The 27,246-nt window shown below is 53.0% G+C and overlaps 1 protein-coding gene across 3 annotated transcripts in view; it reads left to right on the top strand.

Moving 5' to 3' along the window:
* The window catches only part of Kcnk5 (potassium channel, two pore domain subfamily K, member 5), a 50,130-nt gene extending 24,515 nt beyond the window's left edge, over positions 1-25,615 (top strand). The window contains exons 1-5 of one of the 3 annotated variants that reach the window (XM_013029648.1): positions 15,806-15,882; positions 17,876-17,987; positions 18,999-19,165; positions 19,771-19,939; positions 22,976-25,615. In XM_013029648.1, coding sequence (XP_012885102.1) covers positions 15,835-15,882; positions 17,876-17,987; positions 18,999-19,165; positions 19,771-19,939; positions 22,976-23,865 — 1,386 coding nt within the window. In that variant the 5' untranslated portion in view covers positions 15,806-15,834 and the 3' untranslated portion in view covers positions 23,866-25,615. Of the gene's footprint in view, positions 1-15,805; positions 15,883-17,870; positions 17,988-18,998; positions 19,166-19,770; positions 19,940-22,975 lie in introns of those variants that run through there. The other 2 variants (XM_013029644.1, XM_013029647.1) reach the window with 2 other exon arrangements.
* The last annotated feature ends 1,631 nt before the right edge of the window (positions 25,616-27,246 follow it).

Consider the following 27,246-nt stretch of genomic DNA (forward strand, 5'->3'; position numbering starts at 1 on the left):
GGGGGGGGGTGGGAAGATGGGGGAGAAGCAGGGAGGTATAAAGTCAAGTGTATGGTTTTGTCTGAGTCATAGAAACTCAATTTAAAAACAGAAGCCAGGCAGGGCTGAGGTGGAGAGACAGAATTATTGATGGTTTTCCTCTCCTGCTTCTGTCTCACACGTTCTGTAATGCAGTTTCATCATGTTGCTTTCGTAACAATGAGCTCCAGCTCCTTAAGGGATAAAGCAGATGACCGTGGTTAGTTTTTATGTCCAAGGGCCACGAAGCACACATAAACATGGGTTTTCATGGAATGTTCTCTGAAAACCAGCATCTTTTCAGTAGTCTGTAAACAACGGGCTAGTTTTCTGCTTAACTGCCAAGAGTATAATTTGCTGGACAGCAATGGCTGTGAGCACTTTGAAGCCCGAGGCCTGGAGTCTGGAGAAACCAGGTGAGCCTTTGGTCCATAGAGCTTTGAGAGTGACCGTTGGCCTGCCACCGGTCAAGAAGAGCACGTGGCTTCCTAGTGCAGCCAGCTTTGGCCAGTGCCCCCACAGGAGGGTCACTCCAGACAATCCCCACCGACAAGTATGATCTTGATTCCCGTGTACTTCCCGGGAGACCACAGGGAGCTTGCCTAGGCTTTAAGATGAACAGGAAACACTAGCCAGCACAGGCAGAATCTGAAACAGCCCAGGCCCTTGTGTGTCATTCCGTCTGGAATGTTGCATGTGGATAGTGACTGGAGGCTTGGGTCAGCCTGAGGGCCTGGGGCAGTAAACCCCTCTTCTAGAGGGAGATTCAGGAGGATGCCTTTGAAGGTAGCCTATGAGTCATTATCTACAGCCTGCTTTGTGATTTCAGTTTCGAATGGGATATTGCTAATTGTTGAGGCTGCTGAATTCTACTTTAAAAGTTTATTTCTCTATGGGTGGTGAGGTTTGAACTTTAGACCTTCCACTGAAAAGTATCATCCTAAGGGTCATGAGATACCAGTTGATGGGGCACATCTGCTAGTTTAATGGACACTTGGTCCCGGAAATAATGGAAGGAGGAGGTGACTAAAATTTGCAGGGACTTTTTTGGGGGGAGGAGGTGGTCGTGGGGCTTGAACTCAGGGCCTGGCCATTATCCTTGAGCTCTTTTGCTCAAGGCTAGTGCTCTTCTACTTTGAGCCAGAGCTCCACTCGCTGTTTTCTGGGTGGTTCATTGGAGATGAGAGTCTCATGGACTTGCCTGCCCAGGCTGGTTTTGAACCTGGATCCTCAGATCTCAGCCTTCTGAGTAGCTAGGATTATAAGCGTGAGCCACCAGTGCCCAGCTTCTTTTTTTGTTTTGTTTTGTTTTGTTTTTTGTCTTGTTGGTCATGGGGCTTGAACTCAGGGCCTGGGCTCAGCCCTTTTGCTCAAGGCTAGTACTCTATTACTCTGCCATAGCTCCACTTCCGGTTTCCTGGTGGTTAATTGGAGATAAGAGTCTCACAGACGTTCCTTCCTTTGGCTGTCTTTGAACTGCAATCCTCTGATCTCAGCCTCACTGAGTAGCTAGGATTACAAGCATGAGCCACCAGTGCCAGGCTTTTCAGGGGCTTTCTTTCTAAGTTAATTCTAAGGCCTATGGTAAATTCTAGGTCAGGGAAGGCAGAAGACCTCCAGCGTGAGTGGTGGTAGAGAAACGGGGACCTGTATGTAGGCGTATTTTTCAGGTGGGTCATCTGCGATCTTACTTTAGGTTAGTCCATTTGTGTCACTTTTGTTTGTTTGGCTTTTGTTTTGGGACAGAGTCTTACACCACACAGCTCCATCTGGCCTTGAATAGCCTAGCCTGGCTGGGAACGCACCACTGCCCCTCTGCCTCAGCCTCCCTAGTGCTGGGATTTCAGGCATGTACCAATATGCTTCGTTTGTGTCTTCGGAGCCTCAGTCTCTACGTCTGTTGTTGGACTTCCTGCCTGTTCCTTGGACTTGAAAGGGGGCTGGCGTGGCCCCAGGGGCCTTGCTGTTGGATTGTCCACTGCATTCTCTTGCAATCTTCTCCTGTAACTCGCCCATCTGTCTGCCTTTGTCTTCGCAGGCTGTGAGATCCCACTGGGCAGGCTGTGGCTTGTCCTTCCTTTGTTTTGTCCAGTGCCGGGGACACGTCCATGGCTCAGCAAATACTCTGAATCAGTGGGCCCTGCCCTGAGCTAGGTCAGGCAGGGGAAGGTCTGTTCACGGCCCATGTCCCGTCTTTGGGTTAAATAGGTAGAGTAGAACAGTGGGACACTGCTGGCTGGCCAGGCCAGATAGAACATTTGGAGCAAGCCATGTTTTTGGCCCTCTCAAAAAGAGAATGGCCGAGGCCTCGGGGAGAATTCAGGTAAAGGAAACCCCTTGGGCTGGGTGCTGGTGGCTCACACCTGTAATCATAGCTACAAAGGAGGCTGAGATGGAGGATCACGGTTGAAAGCCAGCCAGGGCAGGTAAGTCCATAAGACTCTTACCCCAAAAAACCACCCAGAAAACGGGAAGTGGCACTGTAGGTCAAATGGTAGAGTGCTCACCTTGAGCTGAAGAGCTGAGGGACAGCGCTCAGGCCCAGGCTTCGAGCCCCATGGCTGACAAAACAACCACAAAAACCCCTTGGGTCTTCCACTTGCCCTCTGGTCTCCTCATTCTTCCTGGGAAGTGACTGAGGCCTTTCACAGGTGGAGAGGGGCCTGGCTGAGGGTGGGCCGTGTGTGTCCTTGAGTCCACTGCTAGGTTTGTTTTGGACTTCATTAGTTCAGGACAGAGGCCCTGCTTCGGCAGACTTGAGGGTAGCTTGACTCTAGGCAAGCCTAGGTAGTGGCCTCTCCTCTGCTGACATGGCCCAAGATTGTCCTGCCTTGGTCCCCTGCATCAACCTGACCCTCAAGTTGCTTGCAATCTTGGTGGCTGGCACTCACTGTCCCTTCATTCAGCTTCCCACAGCCACACCTAGTGTACCCCCAACTCCAGCCCCAGTTCTCTTCCAGCCGGAAGAGAACAAGAATGAGACACATCCCTTACATAGCCGCATTTCACACTCTGTTCCGCCTTTCGCTATACCCCTGAGCACTGGTGGGATGTAGTGGCTGTGCTTGGCCATTTCGCAAAGAAGCCGAGGCCAGGGCTGGAGGGGTTAAACGTGGCCTTTGGAAGTTGTGTTGTGACAGGGACTTGCTGTGTAGCTTAGGCTGGCCTGGAGCTCAGCATCCTCTTAACCTTAGCCTCCCAAGTGCTGGCATCTCAGATTTGTGCCACCATACCTGGCCTAGGAAGTGTTCTTTTTTTTTTTTTGTCGGTCGTGGGGCTTGAACTCTGGGCCTGGGCGCTGTCCCTCAGCTCTCCAGCTCAAGGCGAGCACTCTACCACTTGAGCTACAGCGCCACTTCCGGTTTTCTGGTGGTTTATTGGAGATAGGAGTCTCACGGTCTTTCCTGCCCGGGCTGGCTTTGAACCGCGATCCTCAGATCTCAGCCTCCTGAGTAGCTAGGATTACAGGCGTGAGCCACCAGCGCCCGGCTAGGAAGTGTTGCTTAAAATTCCAGCCCTCTGTGTGTGTGTGTGTGTGTCTGTGTCTGTCTGTCTCCCTGTCTCCAAATTATGGTCCCCCCGCCCGCCTGCATTTCACAGACTCCAGCTCAGTCAAGAAGAACCTTGTTCTCCCGCTCGTGGGAGAGTTTCCATTTCCTGTTGCTTGGCCTGTCCCTGGTCCTTGGGCCTCACTCAGGTTAGGGGGAATGGGAGGGGTTTTTTCCACCCACCCACCGCACCCCTCACCTCACTCATCCCAGCCTCTCAGTCTTCGGAGAGCCTGGCTGTACTTTTCCACATCCTCAGCACAAAGTGCTCTGTGTGCCTAACCCTGGTCACATCCCACGTGTCCATCGGCCAGGGATGGGAGGTGGGCAGGGAAAAGTAAGATGGCAATGCCTGGGTGCCCTGCTGCCTTCTGACATGACTGGGCAGCGAGGGCAGGAAGGGCCTGCCACACGCATCAGCTCCCTCCCGCCTTTTCTTTCCACATCCCCATGGTCTCCAAATAGGGGCTCCCACTGTGGGTGTTGTGGCCTGGGATCGCAGATGGAGATTCTGAGCTGCACCCCCGTCCCTCCATGGCCCCCCCTTTGGCCCAATGTCTTTGGGGGTTATGGATATCGTACATTGTGACTCAGTCTTCCAGGGGGTTATGGAGGCAGAAAGAATACCGTCCCCACCAAGATGCCTGGGCTGAGGATGCCAGAACCTTCTTGTACAATTTATTCCAGAGAGGATGGAGGCTAGCTCCTGTCTGTCTCCAGCCCGAGACTGGACCGGAGGAAGTGGACTTGGCCTGCAGCTGGGGATTTAGATTAGTGTCAGGCAATGAGGAAGGATTTCATGACAGGTGTTAGGAGCTGTGTGGGGAAAGATGGGGTAAGATCTTGCTCCGGGGATGGCTAGAGCTGTCATCCCCGGGGTTGGTTGCAGTGGGGAGGGAAGGTATGCGGTAAACAGACAGGTTGGCTCTTTTCCTGGAAGCAGGGGTACCCGGCTGTTGTGCCTTGAACCCCTCTAGGCTTTCCTTTTTTAATTCGTGAAGAGGTTTAATCACCTGGTCATCTTAAACAAATCATAATAAAGAAGTAGCGTTCATAACCTCTTACCATCAGAAACCCTGCCCTTGAGGACGGGTAGTTACTCATTACCCTACACTGCCACAGGCACAGACTGGGGAGAAAGCAGAGGACAAGTAGCTGGTCTTGGGGTCAGGGAGTGTGCTGGGCTGGTCCAGGGCCTCGGGGCACAGATGGTAGGCCCTGACCCTTGAAAGGATACAGGAATAGGCTGGAGGGGTGAGTGTAGCAAGTGTCCCCATAGGAGCCGGGGATGTTAGCCATCCAGCAAGACAGCCGAGGGCAGGCAGCTGTGCTCAACAGAACAGGACTGGCAGCTCCTGGGCTCAGAGTCTTGGGGACCAAGCGCCCCACCCCACCCCACCCTGGTCCTGGGTGGTCCTGGGGTTTGAACTCAGGGCCTGGGCTGTCCCTGAACTTCTTTGGCTCAAGGCTACCACTTGAGCCACAGTGCCACTTGGGCTTTTTCTGACTAGTTTATTGGAGATAGGAATCTCAAGGACTTTGATGCCCAGGCTGGCTTGGAACCACAATCCTCAGATCTCAGCCTCCTAGGATTACAGGTTTGAGCCACCAGCACCTGGCTAACCCTCTCTTTCTTTAGCCCAGTGAATAAGTAGCTTCCTTCTACCCCCATCATCCCTCTGTCTCCTTCCTCTGGAATCTGATTCCAAAGTCCACAAGGGAGCTGCCTCATCAGGGCCAGGACCTGGGGTTGTGGAAAGGCACTGGGGCCAGGAAAACAGTCATTGCTTCCAGCCTGCATTCATACCTGTGAGGACTCCCCACCAGCCCCGGCCAACAGGCCTCCCACATCCTGCCATCCATTGTCAAATACTGCCCGCCAGGCTCCTGCCACCTCCTGCTGTGGGATTAAGGGTGAGTGAGGCAAAGGTGTGATCTATCTAGAAGAGATACAGCAATACGCAGTAGGCCAGATAAACTCACCTGCAGGCTGATCAGCAGAGAGAATGAGGGAGGGGTGCTTAGATGAGCTGAAACCTGTTGGGTTTGAGAGCTTGAGGTATGTGCAGGTGCCCACATAGGCTCAGGGAGTGGAAGTCTGAGTTCCAGCTTCAGGGTAGAGCTAGGTGGCCGGCGGCCATCCCATCAACCCAACTCTGCTCCTCCAGTACTGGAGGCCACATGCAGCTTGCAGACCCTCAGTGCGAGGGACCCCTCCCCCCCAAACCAGGCCCGGCCCCTGTGAAGCAACTGTGGCCACAGTTACTCTGCTGCTGGGTACTTACTCCTGGAACATACTAGCCGCACCCAGCACCAAGGGGGCACTGTTTCTCAGTGTCAACAGCCCTGCCCTGCAAGGTTGGGTTGCTCTCATTCCCCAGACAGGGAAGATTAAGCTCAGAGCTATGCAGGACATGGCCCAGGGGAACTGATGGATGATAGACACTCAAAAATGCAGAGCTTGAACCCTAATGTATCTTCTGTATAGCTAGGACTTTTTTCCTCTGTATCCCCAAACTGGGTATTTGTGTTTAGAAATGGACTGGCCAGTGTGGGCCTGGACTTGGGGAGGACAGGAAGCAAAGGCCTCTGGGCTGCAGGTATCCAAATCCGCCTGGCATTGTCTGCCCTGAACGTGGGGATCGCCAGTCAGCAGTTCCCATGACCTCCTTAGCGGCCTGCTCCAGGGCGCTGCTTTTAGAAATCCCGAGGAGCTGGTGATTCTCTCATGGTTGCTCCTTCTCCTTTTCCCCAAGGTCAGGGTAAATGGAAGAGGTGGGTGTGTCTGCCGGAGCTGGGGTAGGAAGCAGAAGAAAACGGGAAATCTTGACAGGAGGAGCCGAGATGAGTGACGGAACTGTCACATTGTTTGTGCCCCCACCTGGCACCTTTCTATGCTGCTTCACTTGGCATTTCTTACTTAGCCTAGTCCCCAGATTGGGGTGTTGGGGGGAGTTCTGGTTCTGGGGTCCCTGGCAGGGCCTGCTGCACTTTGTGATTCCAGCCATGCCCTGTCTGTAGATTCCTCATCTCTGCAGTGGGAGTGAGGTCCTCCTGCTCAGCCTGTTTTACCTTCAGGATGCTGGGTCCCAGGATGACAGGCAGTGGTGGTCGGAGTAGGATAGGGACTGGGTGATCAGGAGGATTGCAGTGCAGGCCCAGAGAGGAGAGGACAAGTCCCAGGGCCAAGTTCAGCCCTGGAGCCTCTTCTCAGAGAGACCTAGCACCCAGGGAAGGGAGCTCCTCACTCTCCCAAAGGAGCCATTCCCTGCCCTCCCTGGGGCTCACCGCTGGCATCAAAGCAGAGGGACAGATAGATACCCTTTAGATTTAGATTCTGGGGGCAGGCACCAACCAGCACAGGCTGGGTCCTGGCCATGACCACCTGTGACAGGACAGTCTGTGGTCATCACTCTGGGTAGATAGAGGATGCCCTTCCTGGCATTGAGCCTCACTGGACACCCCCCCCGTCCCCGAGTCCTTCAGAGATTGAGGTGAGGATGAGTTTTGAGGACCCAGCCCCAGAGGATCGTATAGTATGGGGGTGTTTGGGAGGGATGTGTTCTCAGCAGCGCTAGAGGATGGAGCCAGGGCCTGGAAGGTCCCCTTGTGTCCACACACACAGGGGTTTCCAGCATTATTCATCACCCGGGCCTCCAGGTGCTTCAGAATGCTGACACCCCTTCCCGAGCCAAAACTCCCTGCCTTTTACTGTTTGCTTTAGCCAGACCTGCTGCAGCCCTGGGGCCACCAGTGCCTGGACCCAGCTCTCACGGGAGGGGCGCCTGGCTGCCGGAGCCCAGGGGTGACCACCCCGGGCTGAGAACAATGCAGGCAGGGTCACCTGCCTTGTTTTCTTTGTCCCTCCTGAATGAGGACAGGCCTGTGAAAATCGGAAACCCAGAAGTTTCTGCTGAAGGCCTGCCCCCTATTTGGCACACGCTTGCTCCCCACTAGTGAGGGAGCGTGAGACCTCACGGTGCCTCTGGGCTCTGCAGAGACTGCTGAGAGATCCATGGCCCAGGCCCGGCAGGTGGGGCCCAGGAGAGTGGGTGGGGGAAACCCAAAGGAGGAGGGGCCAGCTGCCAGTCATCCGTGCAGACTGGGGCAGGGCCTGATCGCTTTTGGTAAGCAGTAGTGGGTTTTTTTTTTTTTTTTTGTCCAGTCGTGGGGCCTGCACTCTGGGCCTGGGCGCTGTCCCTTCAGCTCAAGGCTAGCACTCTACCACTGGAGCCACAGTACCACTTCCGGCTTTTTTTTCTGCTATGTGGTGCTGGGGAATCGAACCCAGGTCCTCATGCATGCAATGCAAGCACTCTACCACTGAGCCACCTTCCCAGCCCGCAGTAGTGGTTTTTAGATGGGCTGAGTGTAGTTATCAGTCACTTAGGCAGCTTTTAAGCATCTCACTTCCTACTTCTGGCCCAGACTATTGCTTTCTTTCTTTCCTTCTTTCCTTCTTTGCTTCCTTCCTTTCTTTCCCAGTCCTGGAATTTGAACTCTGGGCCTGGGCACTGTCCTTGACCTTTTGCTCAAGGCTAGTGTTCTACCACTTGAACCACGGCTCTACTTCTGGCTTCTTCTGTTCATATGGAATGGAAGAATCGAACCCGGGGACTTGTGCATGGTAGGCAAGCGCTCTACCACTAAGCCACGTTCCCAGCCCCTGGCTCAGACTATTTCTATCAGAACCTCTGGGGGCTAGGACCCAACCACAGGTGTTTTCCCATCCTACCCTGCACCCCCCTTTTCTAGATGATGTCACACTAAGTCACACTCCAGTATTCCTCCTCCTCTTCCTCCTCTCTGCACTTTCACTGTCCCTGGTTTCAGTCACCTACAGGGAGCTCAGCTGACATTTGCCACGTGGAAAATTCCACGAGTAATCGGTGAATTCGAACGTGCTCATGGTTCTGAGGCAGCAGGGCGATGTCTGTTGGCATCCAGCCAGCCCAGGACATGACTCAGACCTTTTTTTTTTTTTTTTTTTTTTTGTCGGTCGTGGGGCTTGAACTCTGGGCCTGGGCGCTGTCTCTCAGCTCTTCAGCTCAAGGCGAGCGCTCTACCACTTGAGCTACAGCGCCACTTCCGGTTTTCTGGTGGTTTATTGGAGATAGGAGTCTCACGGTCTCTCCTGCCCGGACTGGCTTTGAACCGCCATCCTCAGATCTCAGCCTCCTGAGTAGCTAGGATTACAGGCATGAGCTATCAGTGCCCGGCTAATGACTCAGACCTTTTGTGGATGTGGATGTGATCGTCATGATACTGCAGTAGATTCACAGCTGGCCGCGCTTCTAGGCATCTTGCTCTCTGGTCCTCCCAGCCCTCATCTCTAATGTCCCTCCACAGTCTCAACCTCTTCCTAAATCCTGAATGGTTCTGCAGGTGACTTTTCACTAAATTCATCAGTAGCCAGGGAGAAACCTTTACCTTTCAAAACAAGAAGGTACTGAGGAGGCACAGTCCCCTGTCAAAGGTGGATGAGGGGCAGCACAGAGCACAGGGCCAGCCAGGGGACAGCATTGCTGGGCTAAGCGAAGGTGGGGAAGGGGCTGGATGCGTAAGGGTAGAGGTAGAAAAGGTAGAGCTCTAAGGAATTTGGCTCTCAAGACAGCAGAGCAAGCAATGAGCTGGGAGGGTGTGGCTAGTGTGGGCCTGAAGTCCCTGGGGCTGGTCAGGAAAAAACAGTGAATTTTTTTTTTTTTTTTTTGGTCAGTCATGGTGCTTGAACTCTGGGCCTGAGCGCTGTCCTTCAGCTCTTCAGCTCAAGGGGAGCACTCTACCACTTGAGCTACAGCGCCAACTTCCGGTTTTCTGGTGGTTTATTGGAGATAGGAGTCTCACGGTCTCTCCTGCCCAGGCTGGCTTTGAACCGCGATCCTCAGACCTCAGCCTCCTGAGTAGCCAGGATTACAGGCGTGAGCCACCAGCACCCTGCAACAGTGAATATTAATGAGGCTTCACCTGCCCTAGTAGGGAACCCCAGGGATCACAGGCAGGTTGAGAGAGAAGGTTGTTAGAGAGTCTCAAAGTACAGGTAGAGCTGCATAGAATACTTCCCATCTTCAGTTCCTTTGTCATCATCCTAGTATTCCAAAGCTCCAACAGTAGAACAGACCCTCTTTTTGCTAAAAACCGTATGGATACTCCATGGAGGCATTGGAACAGGTGCATGCAGATGTAACTTGCTGATGATGTACAGAGAAGCTAAAAAAAATAAAAATAAAAGGAGCTCCTGGTGTAAGGGAGACCGGATCACTGCTTAGCCCAAGACCCATTCTTCCCCTTGGTGAGGCACAACCCAGACAACCTGGGTCCCAAGCTGGTGCAGGTAGCTGGGTGGCACCATTGATTTTGTGCCAACACCTTGCCACGAACTAACAGCTCCCATCCGAGAGCCACACCCCAGTCACCTGGGCCCGGGGAGAGGAAAATACCAAGAATTCCTTCCCTGGCCTTACTCTTCCTTCTCAGAAGCAGTTGGCAGGTCTGTGGGCACCCCATAAGTTCCTCTACTAGCGGCAGCTGCCGGACTGTGCAGTGGCCCCTGGGACTTTTTTTTTTTTTACTTGTTTTGTTTGGGGGGCATGTGGAGGCGGGAGATCTTTTATAAACCCATGCCCAAACCAACAATCTTATCTGCAGTTGAAAACCAGACCCAGTATTTATTTAAACTCCACAGTGGTTTTTCCCTTAGGCATCCGGCCAAAGTTGCCAGTCGCTACCTTGCTGGATGGTGGAGATGTCTCAGGTTCATCATCCAGAAACCACCGTGCAGCACCCCCTTCCCCTCAGCCCCCAATGAACCTCAGGGAAATAGCTCCCGAGGTTGAGTCAGCCTGGGTCAGAGAAAGCCAAGGAGTTCTGTTCAAGAGTTGATATAGGGGCTTAACTTTCTCTCTTAGAAACTTGCTGTGCTGATGATGTCACCCCTCTAACTCTGCTCCCTGGTGGTAGAGTTTCCAGGTCCCTCCCCAACCTCTATTTCTCTCTGCGTCTCTCTGTTTCTCTGTCTGTCTCTGTCTGTCTGTCTGTCTCTCTCTCTCTCTCATCAGTTGTGGGGCTTGAACTCTGGGCCTGGGCATTGTCCCTGTTCTCTTCAGTTCAAGGCTCAAGGCTGAGCGCTCTACCTCTTGAGCCACAGCACCATTTCCGGTTTTCTAGTGGTTTATTGGAGATCAGAGTCTCATGGAGTTTTCTGCCCAGGCCAGCTTTGAACTTGACTTTTGTATTTGTGGGGATGGGGGCACTGACTGTTCACGCTTGTCATCTTAGCTACCCAGGAGGCTTGAGATCTGAGAATTACAATTAATGCCAGCCCGGATAGGAAAAGCCATGAGGCTCTTATCTCCAGTTAACTACCCCAAAGCTGGAAGTGGAGCTGTGGCTCAAATGGTAAAGTGCTAATCTTGAGCCAAATAGCTCAGGGACAGCGCCCAAGTCCTGAGTTCAAGCTCTAGAACTAGCACCAAAACACAAACAACAAACCCCGTTGCAGCTATGTGCCGACCAGGCAGTGTCTTAGACTAGTGATAAAGAGGTAAGTCTGTTAAGGGACGCTCCGCTCTGCCGGCATTTCCCTTGCAGCTGTCGGGAGCGTGTTCTAGACTTGACTTCATGTGTGGATGAGTCGCCTGCTCGGTGTTCTCCTGCCCTCGGTTCTGCCCCGGTTCACATCCCAGCTCCACCTTCAACTATCTATGTGACCTTGGTTAAGTGCTGGTTTTTGCATATTTACTATAGCTATACTAATCAGCTATCTGCTTTGCCGGGCGTATTGGTTCCAAGAGCTGAGTGTTTTTTAAAGTGCTTGGAGGAGGGTCTGCCCTAGTGACGTGCTCAGATACCAGCTTAGTACCTGTGCAGTCAGACCAGGAGGCTGAGAGGCCGGGGAGAGAGAGAGATGTGACAGTGGATCCTGCAGTACCTCAGAGCAGACCCTGGGGGACACCAGACATGGGGAGACCATGTGAGCACTGAGGAAACAGAGGAAGGGTCTGTGAAGGCAGGATCTGTCATCAGGAGGCGCAGCCCCAGGCGGAGCTGTGTCAGTGACAGATCAGGTAGCTGGGATTTCCCAGACAGCCTTTAAATGCCTTGGCCTCAGTTTCCCCCACCCCAGCCCATAAAGGGAAGAAGGGCTGCCTGCCTGTGTATGAGGGTGGCAACAAGTCCCCAGATGTGCCCACCCATGCAGAGGGGCTGCTCACTCAGCGTGGAAGGCCTCAGGTGCCGTGAGATGAGGAACTTTGGGGGACCTGGGCTGTGTGGACAGCAGGTGCATAGGAAGGTGGGTCAGAACAGCAGGTGAAGGAAGCATGGGTGTCACCTGGCCGGAGGGCAGGGGTAGAGTGGCCGGACTGGTTTTAGGGTGCTGTTTTCCCAGCTGGTAGCAGAGGGCGGAAGTATGCACAGGCCTCCTTTCTGTGTCTTTATGGGAAAAAAGGATGGAGTCGTGGTGCCCAGTGTCCAGAAGGTCCTGGGTTCTAGTCTCAATCCATTAAAAAAACAATTTCAAGCTACTTTAATCTCTCGAAGGCTCCAATCCTGGTTTGCAAGGTGGAAAGAATGATTGTATCTCCCCAGCAGGATCCTGTCCTCATTAAATGAGCTAAAAGCTCATAAAGTGCTGAGCACAGCACCTGGCACATAGTAAGCGCTCAATAAATCACAGGGTCTTTATGGTGGAGGTGACAGAGGCAGGCAACTAACTCTACTCTGTCCCTGAACAGGAGCTCAACCAGGCCTGGGTGGGCACAGCTTCCCCCCATCTTCCCCCCTCCCCTTCACTTTCTCATCACCCTCTAGACTTAGAAGAAAAACGAAAATATTGTCTTGTATAGATTCGAGAGCCAAGTTAAAGAATTCTGCAAGTGAACAGGGGCCACCTCCTCCTGGGAGAGCTGTTTCTCTAACCCCAGGACAGGACGTCTTGTCCGACGGGGGTGTTTGCCTGCTTCCCCCACAGCCCTCCCCTGACCCAGGGATGGCCTTTGTCCTAGGTCAGCTCTTCTGTTCTGGGAGACAGTTAAACCCGCCCTCCCCATCCCCCCCCAATCTGACCGTGACCAGGCTGGTGTCACAGCCACACATGGGAACAGGGAGCTGGGACCCCCAAATTCACATCATCTTCAGCTCAGGGAGCTCAGTTTTCATTGGCAGAGGAGGAGGCACTGGCCAAGGACACCAGGGAGGCAGAGTAGTGGATAAGACATGGCAGGGTCTTATGCCATCTATGGGGTGAAGAGCAGGCTTGCCCATCTCTTCTTGTTCCTAATATCACTTAGTAATGCCTCTGTGTGTGTATGTGTGTGTGTGTGTGTGTGTGTGTGTGTGTGTGTGTGTGTGTGTGTGTGTGCGTGCGTGTGTGCGTGCACGTGCGTGTGCGCACGCATGCATGCATGACCCAGGGCCTGGGTGCTGCCCCTTAGCTTCTCCCTCAAAGTTGATGTTCTACCACTTAAACCAAAGCTCCATTTCCAACTTTTTGGTAGTTAATTAGAGATAAGACTCTTATGGACTTTCCTGTCCAGACTGGCTTTGAACCATGATCCTCAGATCTCAGTCTCCTGAGTAGCTAGAATTACACAGCACCCAGTCTAATAATGTAGTGGTTCCTTCCCCCCCCCCAATCCATCATGGACTTATAAACTCAGGGCCTGAGCGCTGTCCCTAACCTTTAGTGCTCAAGGATAGCACTACACCTGATTTTCTGGTGGTTAATTGGAGATGAGACTTTCCTGCCTGGGCTGGCTTTGAACCATGATCCTCAAATTTCAGCCTCTTGAGGTCAGCACCTGGCTTAATATGGCCTTTTTCAAGGACTGTTTTGTCAGCATTTAGTTCAGTAGCTACTTCGCCTTTTTTTGGGGGGGGGGAGGCTTGAATTCTGGACCTGGGCACTCGCTTTACCACTTGAGCTACAGCACCACTTCCGTGTTTTTTCTTTTTGCTTATGTGGTGCTGAGGCATTGAACCCAGGGCCTCATGCATGCAAAGCAAATATTCTACCATTGAGCCACCTTCCCAGCCCCCTACTTCACCTTTTCCAAACGATTTCTACACCACAAATTACCTTGGGTGGGCTCTGGGCTCTGTGTGTCTAAGCAGTGCAGTGTTGTGCATGGACGTGGCCTTCAGCCTCCAGGCATTTAGCATGTCTGACCACTCTGCCCATGCCAGCCAGTAGGGTCCCATCTCCCATCATCTATTTGGATAATAAGCCTGTGGGACAGCAGGATTGTGTGTTCACTGTGTACCCCCCTGTGCCTGGCATATACAGCGTCCTTCCAACAGCCTTTGCCAAGCAGCTCTTGCGTCCGTCCCCCCCTCCCCCCCCCCCCCCCGTTGAGCTGCCGTTCAAGTCATACCGTACCGTACTCCTGATAAATGACACTCATTCACCCTTGGTCTACATACTTCTTGTCAGAAGCTGATCTTTGTACAAGTCACCCATTCAGAGCTAGATCTTTATCCCCAAGAGCCGCCCCCTCTTATCTTGACCCCTGGCCCCCAGTACCCAGAATGCACCATTGTCCCCCACCTTGGGGAGATAGGTACTCATGGCTCTGACTTGGTATTTAATTTTTCTTGGCAGCCATGTTTGTTGACTCAAGTTCAGTGAAGCCCAAGGACTGGTCTTGGACAGATTGGTCTTTTCTGATCCAAATAAGGCAGGAGTTAAATGTAGAAGATAATGCCTATCTTAGTCCTGTGGGTTTTCTTGATGTTGCCTGCGCAGGGGATTGTGGGCCTGGGTATTGCTGTAGTAGTATGATGACCATCAGTCTGTCTGATACCCAACACTTATTTTTGTGTTCTCTGCTTCTGGCATTTAAGCTGTCAGTGCCTTTGAGGAAAAGGGCTTTTTTTTTTTTTTTTTTTTTGCCAGTTCTGGGGCTTGAACTCAGGGCCTGGGCACTGTCCCTGAACTTCTTTTATTCAAGGTGAGCACTCAACCACTTGAGCCATAGTGCCACTTCCAGCTTTTTCTGTTTATGTGGCACTGAGGGATTGAACCTAGGCCTTCACGCATGCTAGGCATGCACTCTACAACTAAGCCACCTTCCCAGCCTGAGCCTGAGGCTCAGTTCTAGAGATCCACTCAGGATTGGTGGTGACTAGAATCACTACTTTGGAATTAACCCAGCTAATCTTTTTCTTCCGTGCCACAGTTCTTCTGTTTACAAGCATCTCTCTATCTCAAAACCCATCTCTATTGTCCTGCTAGCTCAGGTTGACTAAATTCCACAAGAAGTCGATCTAGGTGTATACCCTTTGGAGAAAAGGACTTTTCTGGCCCACCCTTTCCTCTTCCGGAAGTGTTTCAAACACTTGATTCTTTGAAGTTTCCAAAAGCCAGGCATCAGCGGGGGAGGCTGAGGCAAGAGGATTATGATGCAATGGAGGCCACATAGTAAGATAGATTGAAATAAACTAGCAAAAAGTTGCCCAAGATAGAGGCTTGCTTTCCGGATTCTTTTTTTTTTTTTTTTTTGGTCAGTCCTGGGGTTTGAACTCTGGATTTGGGTGCTGTCCCTGCAAGGCGAGCACTCTACTGCTTGAACCACAGTGCCAGTTCCCGTTTTCTAGTAGTTTATAGGAGATAAGAGTCTCACTCACGGACTTTCCTGCCTGGGCTGGCTTTGAACCATGATCCTCAGATCTCAGTCTCCTGAGTTGCTAGGATTACGGGCATGAGCCTCCAGCGCCTGGCTGATTTCCAGATTTTTAAAGTCTACCCTTTTCCTTTTTGTGTGGAAATAGAGGTAGCTTGTGTTCAGAGGTGTTTTATTGTGGCCCACAATTCCTTGGGAATCACACAGAGTCATCTTCCATCAGTGATTCAGTTCCTACTTAAAGGAATTCTTATGGATTTTTAAATTTTTTATATTTTCTTTTCCTTCCTTTCTTTGTTGTCAGTCATGGGGCCTGAACTCTGGGCCTGGGCACTGTCCCTCAGCTCTTCAGCTCAAGACTAGCGCTCTACCACTTGAGCATAGCACCACTGCCGGCTTTTTCTGCTTATGTGATGCTGAGGAATTGAACCCAGGGACTCATGCATGCAAGGCAAGCATTTTACCACTGAGCCACCTTCCTAGCCCTATTTTCTTATTTTTTGAGACAGTCTCTCCCTTTGTAGCCCAGGCTGGCTTTGTTTTATTGTATTCTCATCTGTTTTATTTTTAAGCCGTCTGGTTTAAAATGAGTGTCAGAGATACCAGGTGGAGGCAGAGAGGAGCGGAGGCGTCTCTCTGTCTTCTGTTTAATGTCAGCACCCAGGGCACTGGCACTTCCTCATTCTCTTCTTTCCAAGGTTTGTTTGTCAGGCACTAGTAGCTCACGCCTGTAATCCTAGTTACTCAGGAGGCTGAGATCTGAGGATCACAGTTTGAAGCCAGCCTCGATAGACAGGCAAGTCCATGAGACTCTTACCTCCAATTAACTACCAAAAAGAAGTGTAGCTGTGGCTCAAGTGGTAGACCACTATCCTTGAGCAAAACAAAAAAAGCCCCTCAGGCATAGTGCCCAAGCCCTGAGTTCTGAATTCAAGCCCCAGGATCAATAGAGAGAGATCCGGGCACCAGTGGCTCACACCTATAATGCTGGCTGATCAGGAGGCTGAGATCTGAGGATCACAGTTCAAAGCCAGCCCAGGCAGGAAAGTCTGTGAGATTTTTATCTCCAATTAACCACCAGAAATCTCGAAGTGGCAATGTGGCTCAAGTGGTAGAGCGCTTGGCTTAAAAAGCCGAGCTGAAAAGCTGAGGGACAGCACCCAGGCCTAGAGTTCAACCCTACAACTGACAAAAAAAGAATAAGAAAGAAAAAGGTTTTTCACAAATCTTTTGAGGCTGGGGGTGTAGCTCATGTAGCTCAGTGGTAGGATGCTCAACCTAGCAATGTGTGAGATCCTGGGTTCAACCCCAGCATTAGAAATATTTCTTGTTTTGGGTGCCTGTACAGGAGTTTTGAACTCAGGATGCTACATTCTTAGCTTTCTCACTCAAGGCTGGTGCTCTACCACTTGAGCCACAGCTCTACGTCTATATTTTCGTTGCTTAATTGGAGAGCCACAGTCTCAAAGGACTTTTCTTCTGGGTGTGGCTTCCAACTGTATTCCTCACATTTCAGCCTTCTGAGGATTACAGGTATGAGCACTGGTACCCAGCTGGGAAGAAATACTTATGGATGGTCTTTAGTATTTTTGTCTCAGTTCTGCTGGCCTGTCAGTATCTAAATGTAGTCTGGTAATTGCTCGCGTGAGGGCTGGGCCTGCTGGACAGCGAGCTCTCTGAAGGCAGGACCTTGTCCTGGCCCAGGGTCAAGGCGACGATGCCTATCTTCCACATAGCCAGTGTTTTGGAAATGGTTGGGGGAGCCAGGATTGTGCGGTTTGATGGTGTGGGGCAAGCATGTCATCATGGAAAATTCTTCACAGAGTATGTGGATCATTTACACGGCCTGCACATTCCTTCAGGGCCCTCCGCCCGTCCCTTCCCACCAAACCTCAGTCATGTCTCGGGTGGCTTAGAAATTCCGTCTCCCCGGCTCCCCCGGCTCCATCCCTTGCGCCTGGGTCTTTTCCTGATGCCTTTGGCTTGGATTGCATGGGGTGTTTGGCCGAGTTCCTCTTCTCTTCTTGTCTGGATGGGTCATCCTGAGGTTGTCTTTGGGCTTGCAGTATTTGAACTTCAGATGTTAGAGCCTCTCTTTATGGATTCCTACCATCTAGGTTCTGGTGGTCCCATTGTGGCCTCCCTCCTGCAAGGATGGGGTGGGGGCTGGATCTGGTCAGGTCATAACAGGTGTGCAACCTGAGGTTTCCCTGGGCCCACCACCTGTTATCCACAGTGGGGGAGGGGAGCTGGCAGCACAATTTCAAGTCATCCTGAAATACACACACACTGCCTGCTGATCCAGCCCAGATGATTGGTTGGCCTAGGATAGAGGGCTGGGAGGGGTATGGGGAGACCTGGGTGTCTGTGTCACACCTGCCGTGGGTGCAGGTGTGTGTGTCTGTGTGCACGCATGCACTGGTCCTGGGGCTTGAACTCAGGGCCTAAGTGCTGTCCTTCAGCTTTTGCACTCAAGGCTAGCACTTGAACCACAGCTCCACTTCCAGCTTTTGTGTGGTTATTGTGTGGTTAATTGGAGATGAGTCTCATGGACTTTTCCTGCCTGGAAATAGCGATCCTCAGGCCTCAGCCTCCTGAGTAGCTAGGGTGAGGGGCATGAGCCATGGGCATCTGGCTTTACTGTGGCTGAACTCTCACCACCATTGTTACATTGTCACTCTCTCCTTGCAGGTAGTGTCGGAAGCTGCAGGACAGGGCGTGGCTATCACAGGAAATCAGACCTTCAACAACTGGAACTGGCCTAATGCGATGATCTTTGCAGCCACAGTCATCACCACTATTGGTGAGTCGAGAGACCATGGGGACACCCATCCCCATGTCCTCTCCTCCTCAGGACCTTGCAGAAATCAGCTCTGGTGACGACGCTGCCTTGTTGGGGACAGAGTCAGGAAATTACAGTCTGTCCCTTCCATTCATAAGGACTTAGCAAGTTCTTGGTGACTAGCCAGGCCTGCCAGTGGGGCCTGGCCTGGGGCTCTTTGAACTGAAATAGTGACACAACTCAAATGGCTGGAGCCACACAGGAGATTGCTCAGGTTGCTCACTGCATAAGCACGGTGATCTGTGCTTGCGTGGCTGATCGTTTCCACAGTTTGAGGTTTAAGTGATGTGCTGTTTGGTGGGTGGTTAGTTTCAGCCAATTGTGCTTTCCTGCTTGGTTTCTGGAATGTGTGGTGGTTTCATGGTAGCTCCTCCTACTCCACGTGTGTCCATTGGCACTGGTGGTTGGCTGGGAACTCAGCTGAGGATGAAACTGTAAGGCAGCCACCTGTGACCCGGGCATCTCTAAGTATGGCAGGAAGATCCCCAACTGGGCATTTGCCAGAGAATCCGGGAAGAAGGAGCTTAGCCTGCTCACGTCACTTTCACTGGCCAGTGAAGCCCAGATTCTAAAAGGATACGAAAAGCCGGGCGCCGGTGGCTCACGCATGTCATCCTAGTTACTCAGGAGGCTAAGATCTGAGGATCGTGGTTCAAAGCCAGCCTGGGCAGGAAAGTCTGTGAGACTCTTATCTCCAGTGAACCACCAGAAAACCAGAAGTGGTGCTGTGGCTCAAGTGGTAGAGTGCTTACCTTGAGCTGAAGAGCTGAAGGACAGCGCTCAGGCTCAGAATACAAGCCCCATGATCACTCCCCCCCCCAAAAAAAAAGAAAGAAAAGATGGACTTCACTGGGAGGGGCATGTGTAGACATGTGGGTGTAGGAGACAGGTACCCCGTTAGAGGAGGGGGAAGCCCCAGCCCTGTGCTGGGACTTTGCCTCCTTAGCCTCTCCTCATTGCCTCTCTCCTCAGGCTATGGCAATGTGGCTCCCAAAACTTCAACTGGACGCCTCTTCTGCGTCTTCTATGGTCTCTTCGGGGTGCCACTGTGCCTGACATGGATCAGTGCCCTGGGCAAATTCTTCGGGGGACGTGCCAAGAGGCTGGGCCAGTTCCTGACCAGAAGAGGAGTAAGCTTGGTATGTCCCCAATTGTAGGTGCTAGCCAGAGAGACAGGGTACCATGACATAACAGAGATCTGGAAGGCTCTAAGTACCGGACAAGGGCTGGGTACTAGTGGCTCACTCCTGTAATCCTAACTACTCAAGAGGCTGAGATCAGAGGATCATGGTTGGAAGCCAGCCCAGAGAGGAAAATCCATGAGAGTCTTATCTCCAATAAACTACAAAAAGAGCTGGAAGTGGAGCTGTGGTTTAAGTGGTAGAGTGCTACTATCCTTGAGCAAAAGAGCTCAGGGATATGGTGTGGTGGCCCAGAGTTCAACCCCAAAGACTGGCCAAGAAACAAAAAAAATTGGACAAGGGTGTTAGAGTACCCTTGTTAGGACCTCTGTTAGTACAGATGGTAAGAGTGCAGTTTCTGCCCCTTTTTGCCCTTCCTGGTCAGGGAGAGAACACCTGCCTCTTTCCTGACAGTAAGCCCCGCATGGCTGGCCTGGGGGGTACCCAGCTGGCCTCTCTCCTAGCTGCCTGCCCAGCCATCTGGGAGTCCCCAGTGCTCTCTGGGTTCTGGTTCTCTGCCACCTATCTGACTTGTTCTCTCCCGCCCCCCCCCCCCCCCGCAGCGGAAGGCCCAGATCACGTGCACGGCCATCTTCATTGTGTGGGGCGTCCTGGTCCACCTGGTGATCCCACCCTTCGTGTTCATGGTGACCGAGGAGTGGAAGTACATCGAGGGCCTCTACTACTCCTTCATCACCATCTCCACCATCGGCTTCGGGGACTTCGTGGCTGGTGAGTCCCTGCCCCCTTTCCCCTCACCTTCACTGCTGTCCGGGGTGGAGGGGAGAAGGGGTAGTCTCTCTCCTCTTACTATGCAGTCTCAGGAGCCCTGAGCTTGGGCTCACCTGGGCCTCCTGTGGGCCAGGTTGGAGTGGAGAGCCTAGCTAGGGGCCTCCAGTTCACGGGCGGCCTTCCAGAGGAGGTATCTGTTTTGAGGCTTGGCTTGTTGCAGGGATAAACACAAGAGGCCTTCTCCAGGCTGCCCTGCCCCCCTCAGCCCTGCATCCTCCTCCCCCCTCCCTAATCTTAGAGGCAATGGGTTCTTTGTCCCTTTTGTTTGAAAGGCTGGGACCAGCCCGCCCGCCCCAGCCACTCACTGTGCCTGTGGCCACCACAGCCTCTTGGTTCTTAATCTTCTTGACCCAGGGTCTGTTTCCCTCACGGCTACCTCCTGTCCACTTGACCTCTACCCCAGCTGATTACCCAGAGGGCAGTGGGAGCTCCCTCCTCTGCCCCTCCTGCCCTGGAACGCCGGGAGGGGAAGCTGAGTGGATGGGAGGCACAGGATGGAGCAGAGCTGCCCATGGGGGCCTGCCTGCTGCCGGGAGATAATGTAGAGGCTCAGCATGGCCTTATTTTCCAGCGCAGAGCTGGCGAAGTGAGCTTTGCTTTGCTTGCTTCTCAGCTCCTACAAGATGTCAAGACCACAGACTTTTTCTCCCATAGGTGCATGGGTAAAAATAACGAGCCTACCACGTTGTCTGGTGGGAAATCAATAGCTTCTATTCCTAAGCGCAGAGGGCAGGGAGGGCCCTGCTCTCTTTGTACGCACCCTTGTTGGTTTTATTGCTGGTACTAGGGCTTGAACTCAGGGCCTACGTACGCACTGTCCCTTAGCTTTTTCTGCTCTAGGCTAGTGTTCTGTCACTTGACACAGCTCCACTCCATCTTTTTGTTGGTCGTGGGGCTTGAACTCTGGGCCTGGGTGCTGTCCCTGAGCTCTTAAGCTCGAGGCCACTTGACCCACAGCGCCACTTCCGGCTTTTTCTGTTTATGTGGTGCTGAGGAATGGAACCCAGGGCCTCATGCATGCAAGGCAAGCGCTCTACCACTGAGCCACCTTCCCAGCCCATAATGAAGGGAGTTACTTTTTCTTGTTGTTGGTTGTGAGGCCTGGGCACTGTCTCACAGCTCTTCAGCTCAAGGCTAACACTCTACCACTTGAGCCACAGCGCCACTTCCAGTTTTCTCAGCTTATTTGGTGCTGAGGAACGGAACCCAGGGCCTCATGCATGCAAGGCAAGTGCTCTGCCACTGAGCCACCTTCCCAGCCCCACTCCATCTTTTTGGAGGTGAGAGTTTTACAGACCTTTCTGTTCATCCTCAGATCTCAGCCTCCTGAGTAGCTGGGATTATAGGTGTGAGCCACCAGCGCCCAGCAACTCTTGTTACTATCACCCATCTGCGTGAGCAAAACTGACAGCGTCCGTCAGATGGAAAGGAACACCTCCACAAATCGTCTAAACTGAGGGACGAGGTGGTCCCTCTCCTAGTCAATTAAGTTGCTTCTAGTTTGGCGGGATGGGGGTGCGGGTGGGGGAACAGGATCTAGATCAACATAGCTACAAGGGGGAAGCCATGAAAGAAATCTCAGTCGTAATATGTGGCAGAGAACCAGACGCCACACAGGCATTGTCAGGAGGCCGCCCTGGGAGGTGAGGAACACAGAGAGGACAGAGCCATCCAGACTGAGGGAAGGCAAGAAATAGGGAGGCAGACCAGGCCTTGGAGGTCAGTAAAGACAGTTCCGAATATTTCCTATCCTAGTCAGTGCCTCCTGGGGTCATCCCGACCTGCTGAGCCATGCTCATAGTAAGCCTATGAGTCTATACTGCCGCTTCCCCCCCAGCCCCTTTGTGGCACCGGCTTCTTTTTGTCCTGGTTTTTATACAAAAGCAATTATTTATTTATTTATTTAGTCAGTTGTAGGATTTGAACTTAGGGCCTGGGCGCTATCCCTGAGCTCTTTCACTCAAAGCTAGCACTCTTCCACTTTGAGCCACGCACCACTTCCAATTTTCTGGTGGTTAATTAACCACAGGGTCTTTCAGACAAGTCGCTGGCTTCAAACAGTGATCCTCAGATCTCAGCCTCCTGAGTAGCTAGGATTACAAGTGTGAGCCACTAGCAGTGGCCTGGCTAAAAGTCTTTTTTTTTAATTAAAATTTAAAATTGTTATTATAAAGGTGATGTACAGAGGGGTGTCAGGTAATGAGTACTTTTTTGTTGTTGTTGGCCTGGGCACTGTCCCTCAGCCCTTCTACTCTTCCGCTTTGAGCCACAGCACCACTCCCGGGTTTTTCTGCTTATGTGGTGCTGAGGAATCGAACCCAGGGCCTCATGCATGCAAGGCAAGCGCTCTACCACTGAGCCACCTTCCCAGTCCATGTGTATATTTCTTTTTTGGAAAATGTCACTTCACTCTAAAAGTCTAAAATACAAATACATACATATACATACATACACATGTACATACATGTACACACACATCACTGTCTTAAAACGCCAAGGGGTTTCAAGTCCTTGGGTTGAGTCCAGTGCATCTTGGTCAGTGTCACCCCTTCTTCCATCATTGTCCCTCGTCTCTCCTCATCCTACCCTCAGATGACGTGGGTCCACTCCTACATAATTGTATGTTGAGTTTTGTGATGGTATTTGCCTGTCCTTCCTGTCTCCTGAACTCTGACCTCTCTTGGACAAGGCCTATATCACCTTCCCAGTATTCATTTTGTTAAGCCATCTGCTGATTGTTCAAGGAGGTTCACACTACGGACACCGGACTTTGGTCCATTGGACATGGACTGTATATGTTACCATATATATCCGCATCTTGATTTTAACTGAGCTCTAACAACATAGGTGCACAGGCAACGCCCCCCCCCCCCAACACACACACACACAGTGTTCTGGTCTGTGTAGACAGCACAACTCTGTCTATTTTCGATTTGGGGGTCCCTTCCTGACCCTCGGGGCTTCCTGTCCACTCAGGTGTGAACCCCAGCGCCAACTACCACGCCCTGTACCGCTACTTCGTGGAGCTGTGGATCTACCTGGGCCTGGCCTGGCTGTCCCTGTTTGTCAACTGGAAGGTGAGCATGTTCGTGGAGGTCCACAAAGCCATCAAGAAGCGGCGGCGGCGGCGGAAGGAGTCCTTCGAGAGCTCCCCGCACCCGCGCAAGGCCCTGCAGATGGCGGGCGGTACCTCCGCCCGTGCCAAGGACATCAACATCTTCAGCTTCCTGTCCAAGAAGGAGGAGACGTACAACGACCTCATCAAGCAGATCGGAAAGAAGGCCATGAAGACGAGTGGGAGTGGGGACAGGGCCACGGGGCCGGGGCCTGGGCTGGGGCTGCAGGCAGGAGAGCTGGCGGGGGTCCCCGCATCCCTGGTGCCTCTGGTGGTCTACTCCAAGAACCGGGTGCCCAGCCTGGAGGAGGTTTCCCAGACGCTGAGGAGCAAGGGTCATGTGTCCCGGCCCCCCGGAGAGGAGGAAGGGCCCCCGGCCCCCACAGCGGACGACAATGACGACTCCCCCAGCTCGGAGGTGTTCGTTAATCACCTGGACCGCATCAGCGAGGAGGGCGAGCCGTGGGAGACGCTGGACTACCAGCCTCTCATCTTCCAGAACGCCAGCATCGCCTTTGCCAATGAGGAGGCTGGCCTCTCCGACGAGGACACCTCTAAGTCCTCCCTGGAGGACAACCTGGTGGGGGAAGAGCAGCCCCCGGAGGGGCCCGCAGCCGAGGCGCCCCTCACCCCCGGCGAGTTCCCCTCGTCCGACGAGTCCACCTTCACCAGCACCGAGTCGGAGCTCTCCGTGCCTTACGAGCAACTGCTGAACGAATACAACAAGGCAGATGGCCCCAGAGGCACGTGATAGGGGGCTGGCCCCCCGCCCCGCCGCCCGGGCCGCGCCCCTCACCTCGGGTGTCCTGTGATGGCCAGGGCCCCTGGTAGGGGACAGTCCTGGAAGTGGAAGTGGGGGGCCAAGGGCCTGCCTTTTCCTTCCTCCCCTCCGCTAGCTGCTCTGCGCAGGCTCAGGCCCGCCCTCTGCTCTCCACTTGAGCAGCTGGCCTGAGCCTGGCTGGCAAAACTGATTGGAGTCTCCTGGGGCTGACAGCCCCGGCCCTGGAGGCCCATGCCGACCCGGCTTCCCCATCACTGACTTGGTTGAATGTCACACGGTTCCCCGGTCCCAGGGGGAGGGAGGGAAGTGGGGGGGGGGCGGCACGGTGGGATCAGCTGTTGGAGTTCACCAGTGTTAAATGAGCATTGTCTTTGTGCCTAACCCCCCCCCCCCGCATTCCTCAGTGAGGATGCAGGGCATGTGCGATCCAGGCTTAGTCTTGAGGACCCCAGAAGTGTTGAGAAGTGCAACATGATTGTGGCTGGTGCATCTGAGGGCCTTCCTCCCATCCCCAGGCGAGCAAAGTGCGCGTGTCAGGCCCTGCTGCAGACCTCCGTGGGTCAGAGAGGCTGCTGAGGGAGGACAGGGAGGAGGTGGCCAACAAGAGCTCCCCCAAGCCAAGGCCTTCCCACAGCCACGTCCCGTCCCACACTCTCTCTGACCAAGCAAATGATGGACGCCAGGCGCTCTGTGCCCCGGGAATGTAGGGGAGATGGTAGCGGGCGCGGGCTGGGGAAGCCGGGACTCCTGAAGCAGCCAGAGCGCTGGAGCCAAAGTCTAGCTCCGGTGACTTCTGCCTTCACCCCTCCAGCGTCCCCTCCCCAGTGGAAATGCATACCCCAGTCCTGGACGTGTACCCACGCTCCCCGCCCCTCCCCCCGACGCTCCTCCCCCACCTCAGGCCAAACTGTTCTTGGCTCATGGATGGAAACTGGCCAAAAAACAACAAATGTGAATAGAACTCCTCCCCTGTGGCGTGCGGGTGCGTGCTTGTGTGTGTGTGTGTATGTGTAAGAAAGACACGTGTTGGGGCTGGAGAGCCAAGAAAATGTGAAACTGTCCGCCAACTCTCCGCCGGCAAGGGGTGCGTCGAACTCGCTGCTGCTGACATTCTAGGGTTTCAACCACGCTCCCCTTCGGGCCAGCCCCCCCTCTTCCCCCCATGTTTTTGCCTTTTTTTTTTTAAATGAACTGCTGTTCTTCGGTTCATGTTTTGATACCTACAACCTGCTATTGGCTTCCTAGCCATGGGGAGTGGGCAGGGGACCCCAGCATCGGGACGTCTACCCCCCCAGACTCAACGAGGACATTCTTGACAGCCGACTGTGCTGTTGACTGCCAGGATATCACGGTGGCCGGCGGGTGGCCAGGGTGGGGAGGGGCGCTGCGTGGCATGGAGGCCCACGCTGAGCCCCTCTCTCCCAGGTACCCCTAGCCTGTGCCCCTCTGGTGTGGGGCCAGACCCTGCACATGTGTGCACACAGCCCAGAGCTGGCCTCTCTTATCGTCTCAAATGGTTATGGGGACTGGCCGTCAGCCTAGGGGTGTGAAGAGCAGTCTGGAACTTCTGTGAGAGATGTCAGGATTTCCTCTTGTAGCTGGCCAGCCCCAAGAGTCACACTGTGTGTACGTAACGGCAATGGCGGCAAATGTAATTTATTTTAAACCTGTTCTTCTTTTTTCTTTCTTCTTTTTTTTTTTTTTTAGAATAAAACATGTGGACAAGCTGCCTTTCTGTGTTATGTTTGTGGCCTTTGGGGAAGGAGGACAAAGGAAGATATAGAGGGTTTGGGGGTGGTCTGGAAGGCCCTGTGAAGATCTAGGGTGTGTGGGGGCGGGGAACATGAAGATTAGTGTCAGTAGGAATTGCACAGGGAGAATTGTGAAGCTTAGAGTGGACCCCGTTCCCTTGGGAAGGGTCTCTGGAAACAGCGGCCTCTCTGAGGGACCCTGAAATGTGCTGAGGGCTCTGCTCGTCAGCTCTTTCAGTTTGGCCATGTGTGCACACACATGCACCGCATGCATGCATACACCAGTCCTGGGTCTTGGACTCAGGGTCTGGGCACTTTTGCTCAAGGCTTGTATTCTTAACACTTAAGCCACAGCTCCATATTTGGCTTTTTAGTGATTAAGTGGAGGTAAGAGTTTCTGCCTGAGCTGGCTTTGAACTATGATCCTTAGCTCCCAGCCTTCTGAGTAGCTAGGCATGAGCCACCTGCACCCAACTGGCTTTGTTCTATTTTAGACAGGGTCTTGCTTTATAACCTGAGCTGACCTCAAACTCAGTCTTCCTACCTCAGCATATAGCACCATTCCTAGGTAGTTCTCTCTTGAAATAACAGTTTTCTTGATGTTTTTGTTTTTGTCATGGGGCTTAAACTCTGGACCTGAGCACTGTCCCTCAGCTCTTCAGCTCAAGGCTGGCATTCTACCACTTGAACCCCAGCACCACTTCTGGATTTCTGAGTGATTTATTGGAGATAAGAGTCTCACAGACTTTTTGCCTGGGCTAGCTTTGAACCACGATCCTCAGATCTCAGACTCCTGGGTAGCTAGGATTACAGGCGTGAACCATGGCACCTGGCTGAAACAACAGGTTCTTGGTTTCCACATGCATAGCTGGCCCAGAAATCAAATGCCAGTCTGTGAGCTGTCCAGGATCCAGTGGGCCACTTCCTGAGACCTCTGCCCCTTCTCCCCGCCCTGATCTTCATCCTGGGTCCAATCACAATAACCCCTCACTTGGTTCCCTCCAACAGCACAGGCCTGGTCCGTGGGAGGGCTCCGTGGGTATCCACTGAGTGAAGGAATGAGCCTCCCTGCCGCTACTAGCTACTATGGTCCACTTGCAGGGTTTATCCTCAAAGCAACTTCCTGGGGTCGGGGGAGCTCCCACTGCTATCCCTGGGGCCTTTCTTTCCAGCCTTCTCTTTCACCCACTTCTCTGGGGTCTGCACTTCCTCTCATGAGATTTCAGGAGTCCCTAGGTGCCCTTCCTCTCTTCCTCCTTAGTCAGGCCTAAGACCCGCTGCACTGACCGTGGATCTTAGCTTGGGGCCAGGTCTCTTTCTGTGGCAAGGCCCCTCAGCAGTCTGCCTCTCAGTGCAGTGATCTGGTTCCTGGTCTCCTGCTCTCAAGCGCCCTCCCCTGGTAGGAAGCGGGTAGCTGGGAGTGACTGGCTCACCTTTGTTCCCAGCTCAAGGCCCAGAGTGTTTACTAAACGTTGGGTGAATGACCAGAACCTGGGTCCCTCCCTTTGGCAGTCTCAGGGCTGGCCAAATCAGGGGGCAAAGCTTGTTCCACAAGGGCAAGTCCCGGCAAATCTGGGTGGATGATCTTGAGGCACCTTGT

This window comes from Dipodomys ordii, unplaced genomic scaffold (assembly GCF_000151885.1).
Source record: "Dipodomys ordii isolate 6190 unplaced genomic scaffold, Dord_2.0 Scaffold120, whole genome shotgun sequence".
Lineage (NCBI taxonomy): Eukaryota > Metazoa > Chordata > Mammalia > Rodentia > Heteromyidae > Dipodomys > Dipodomys ordii.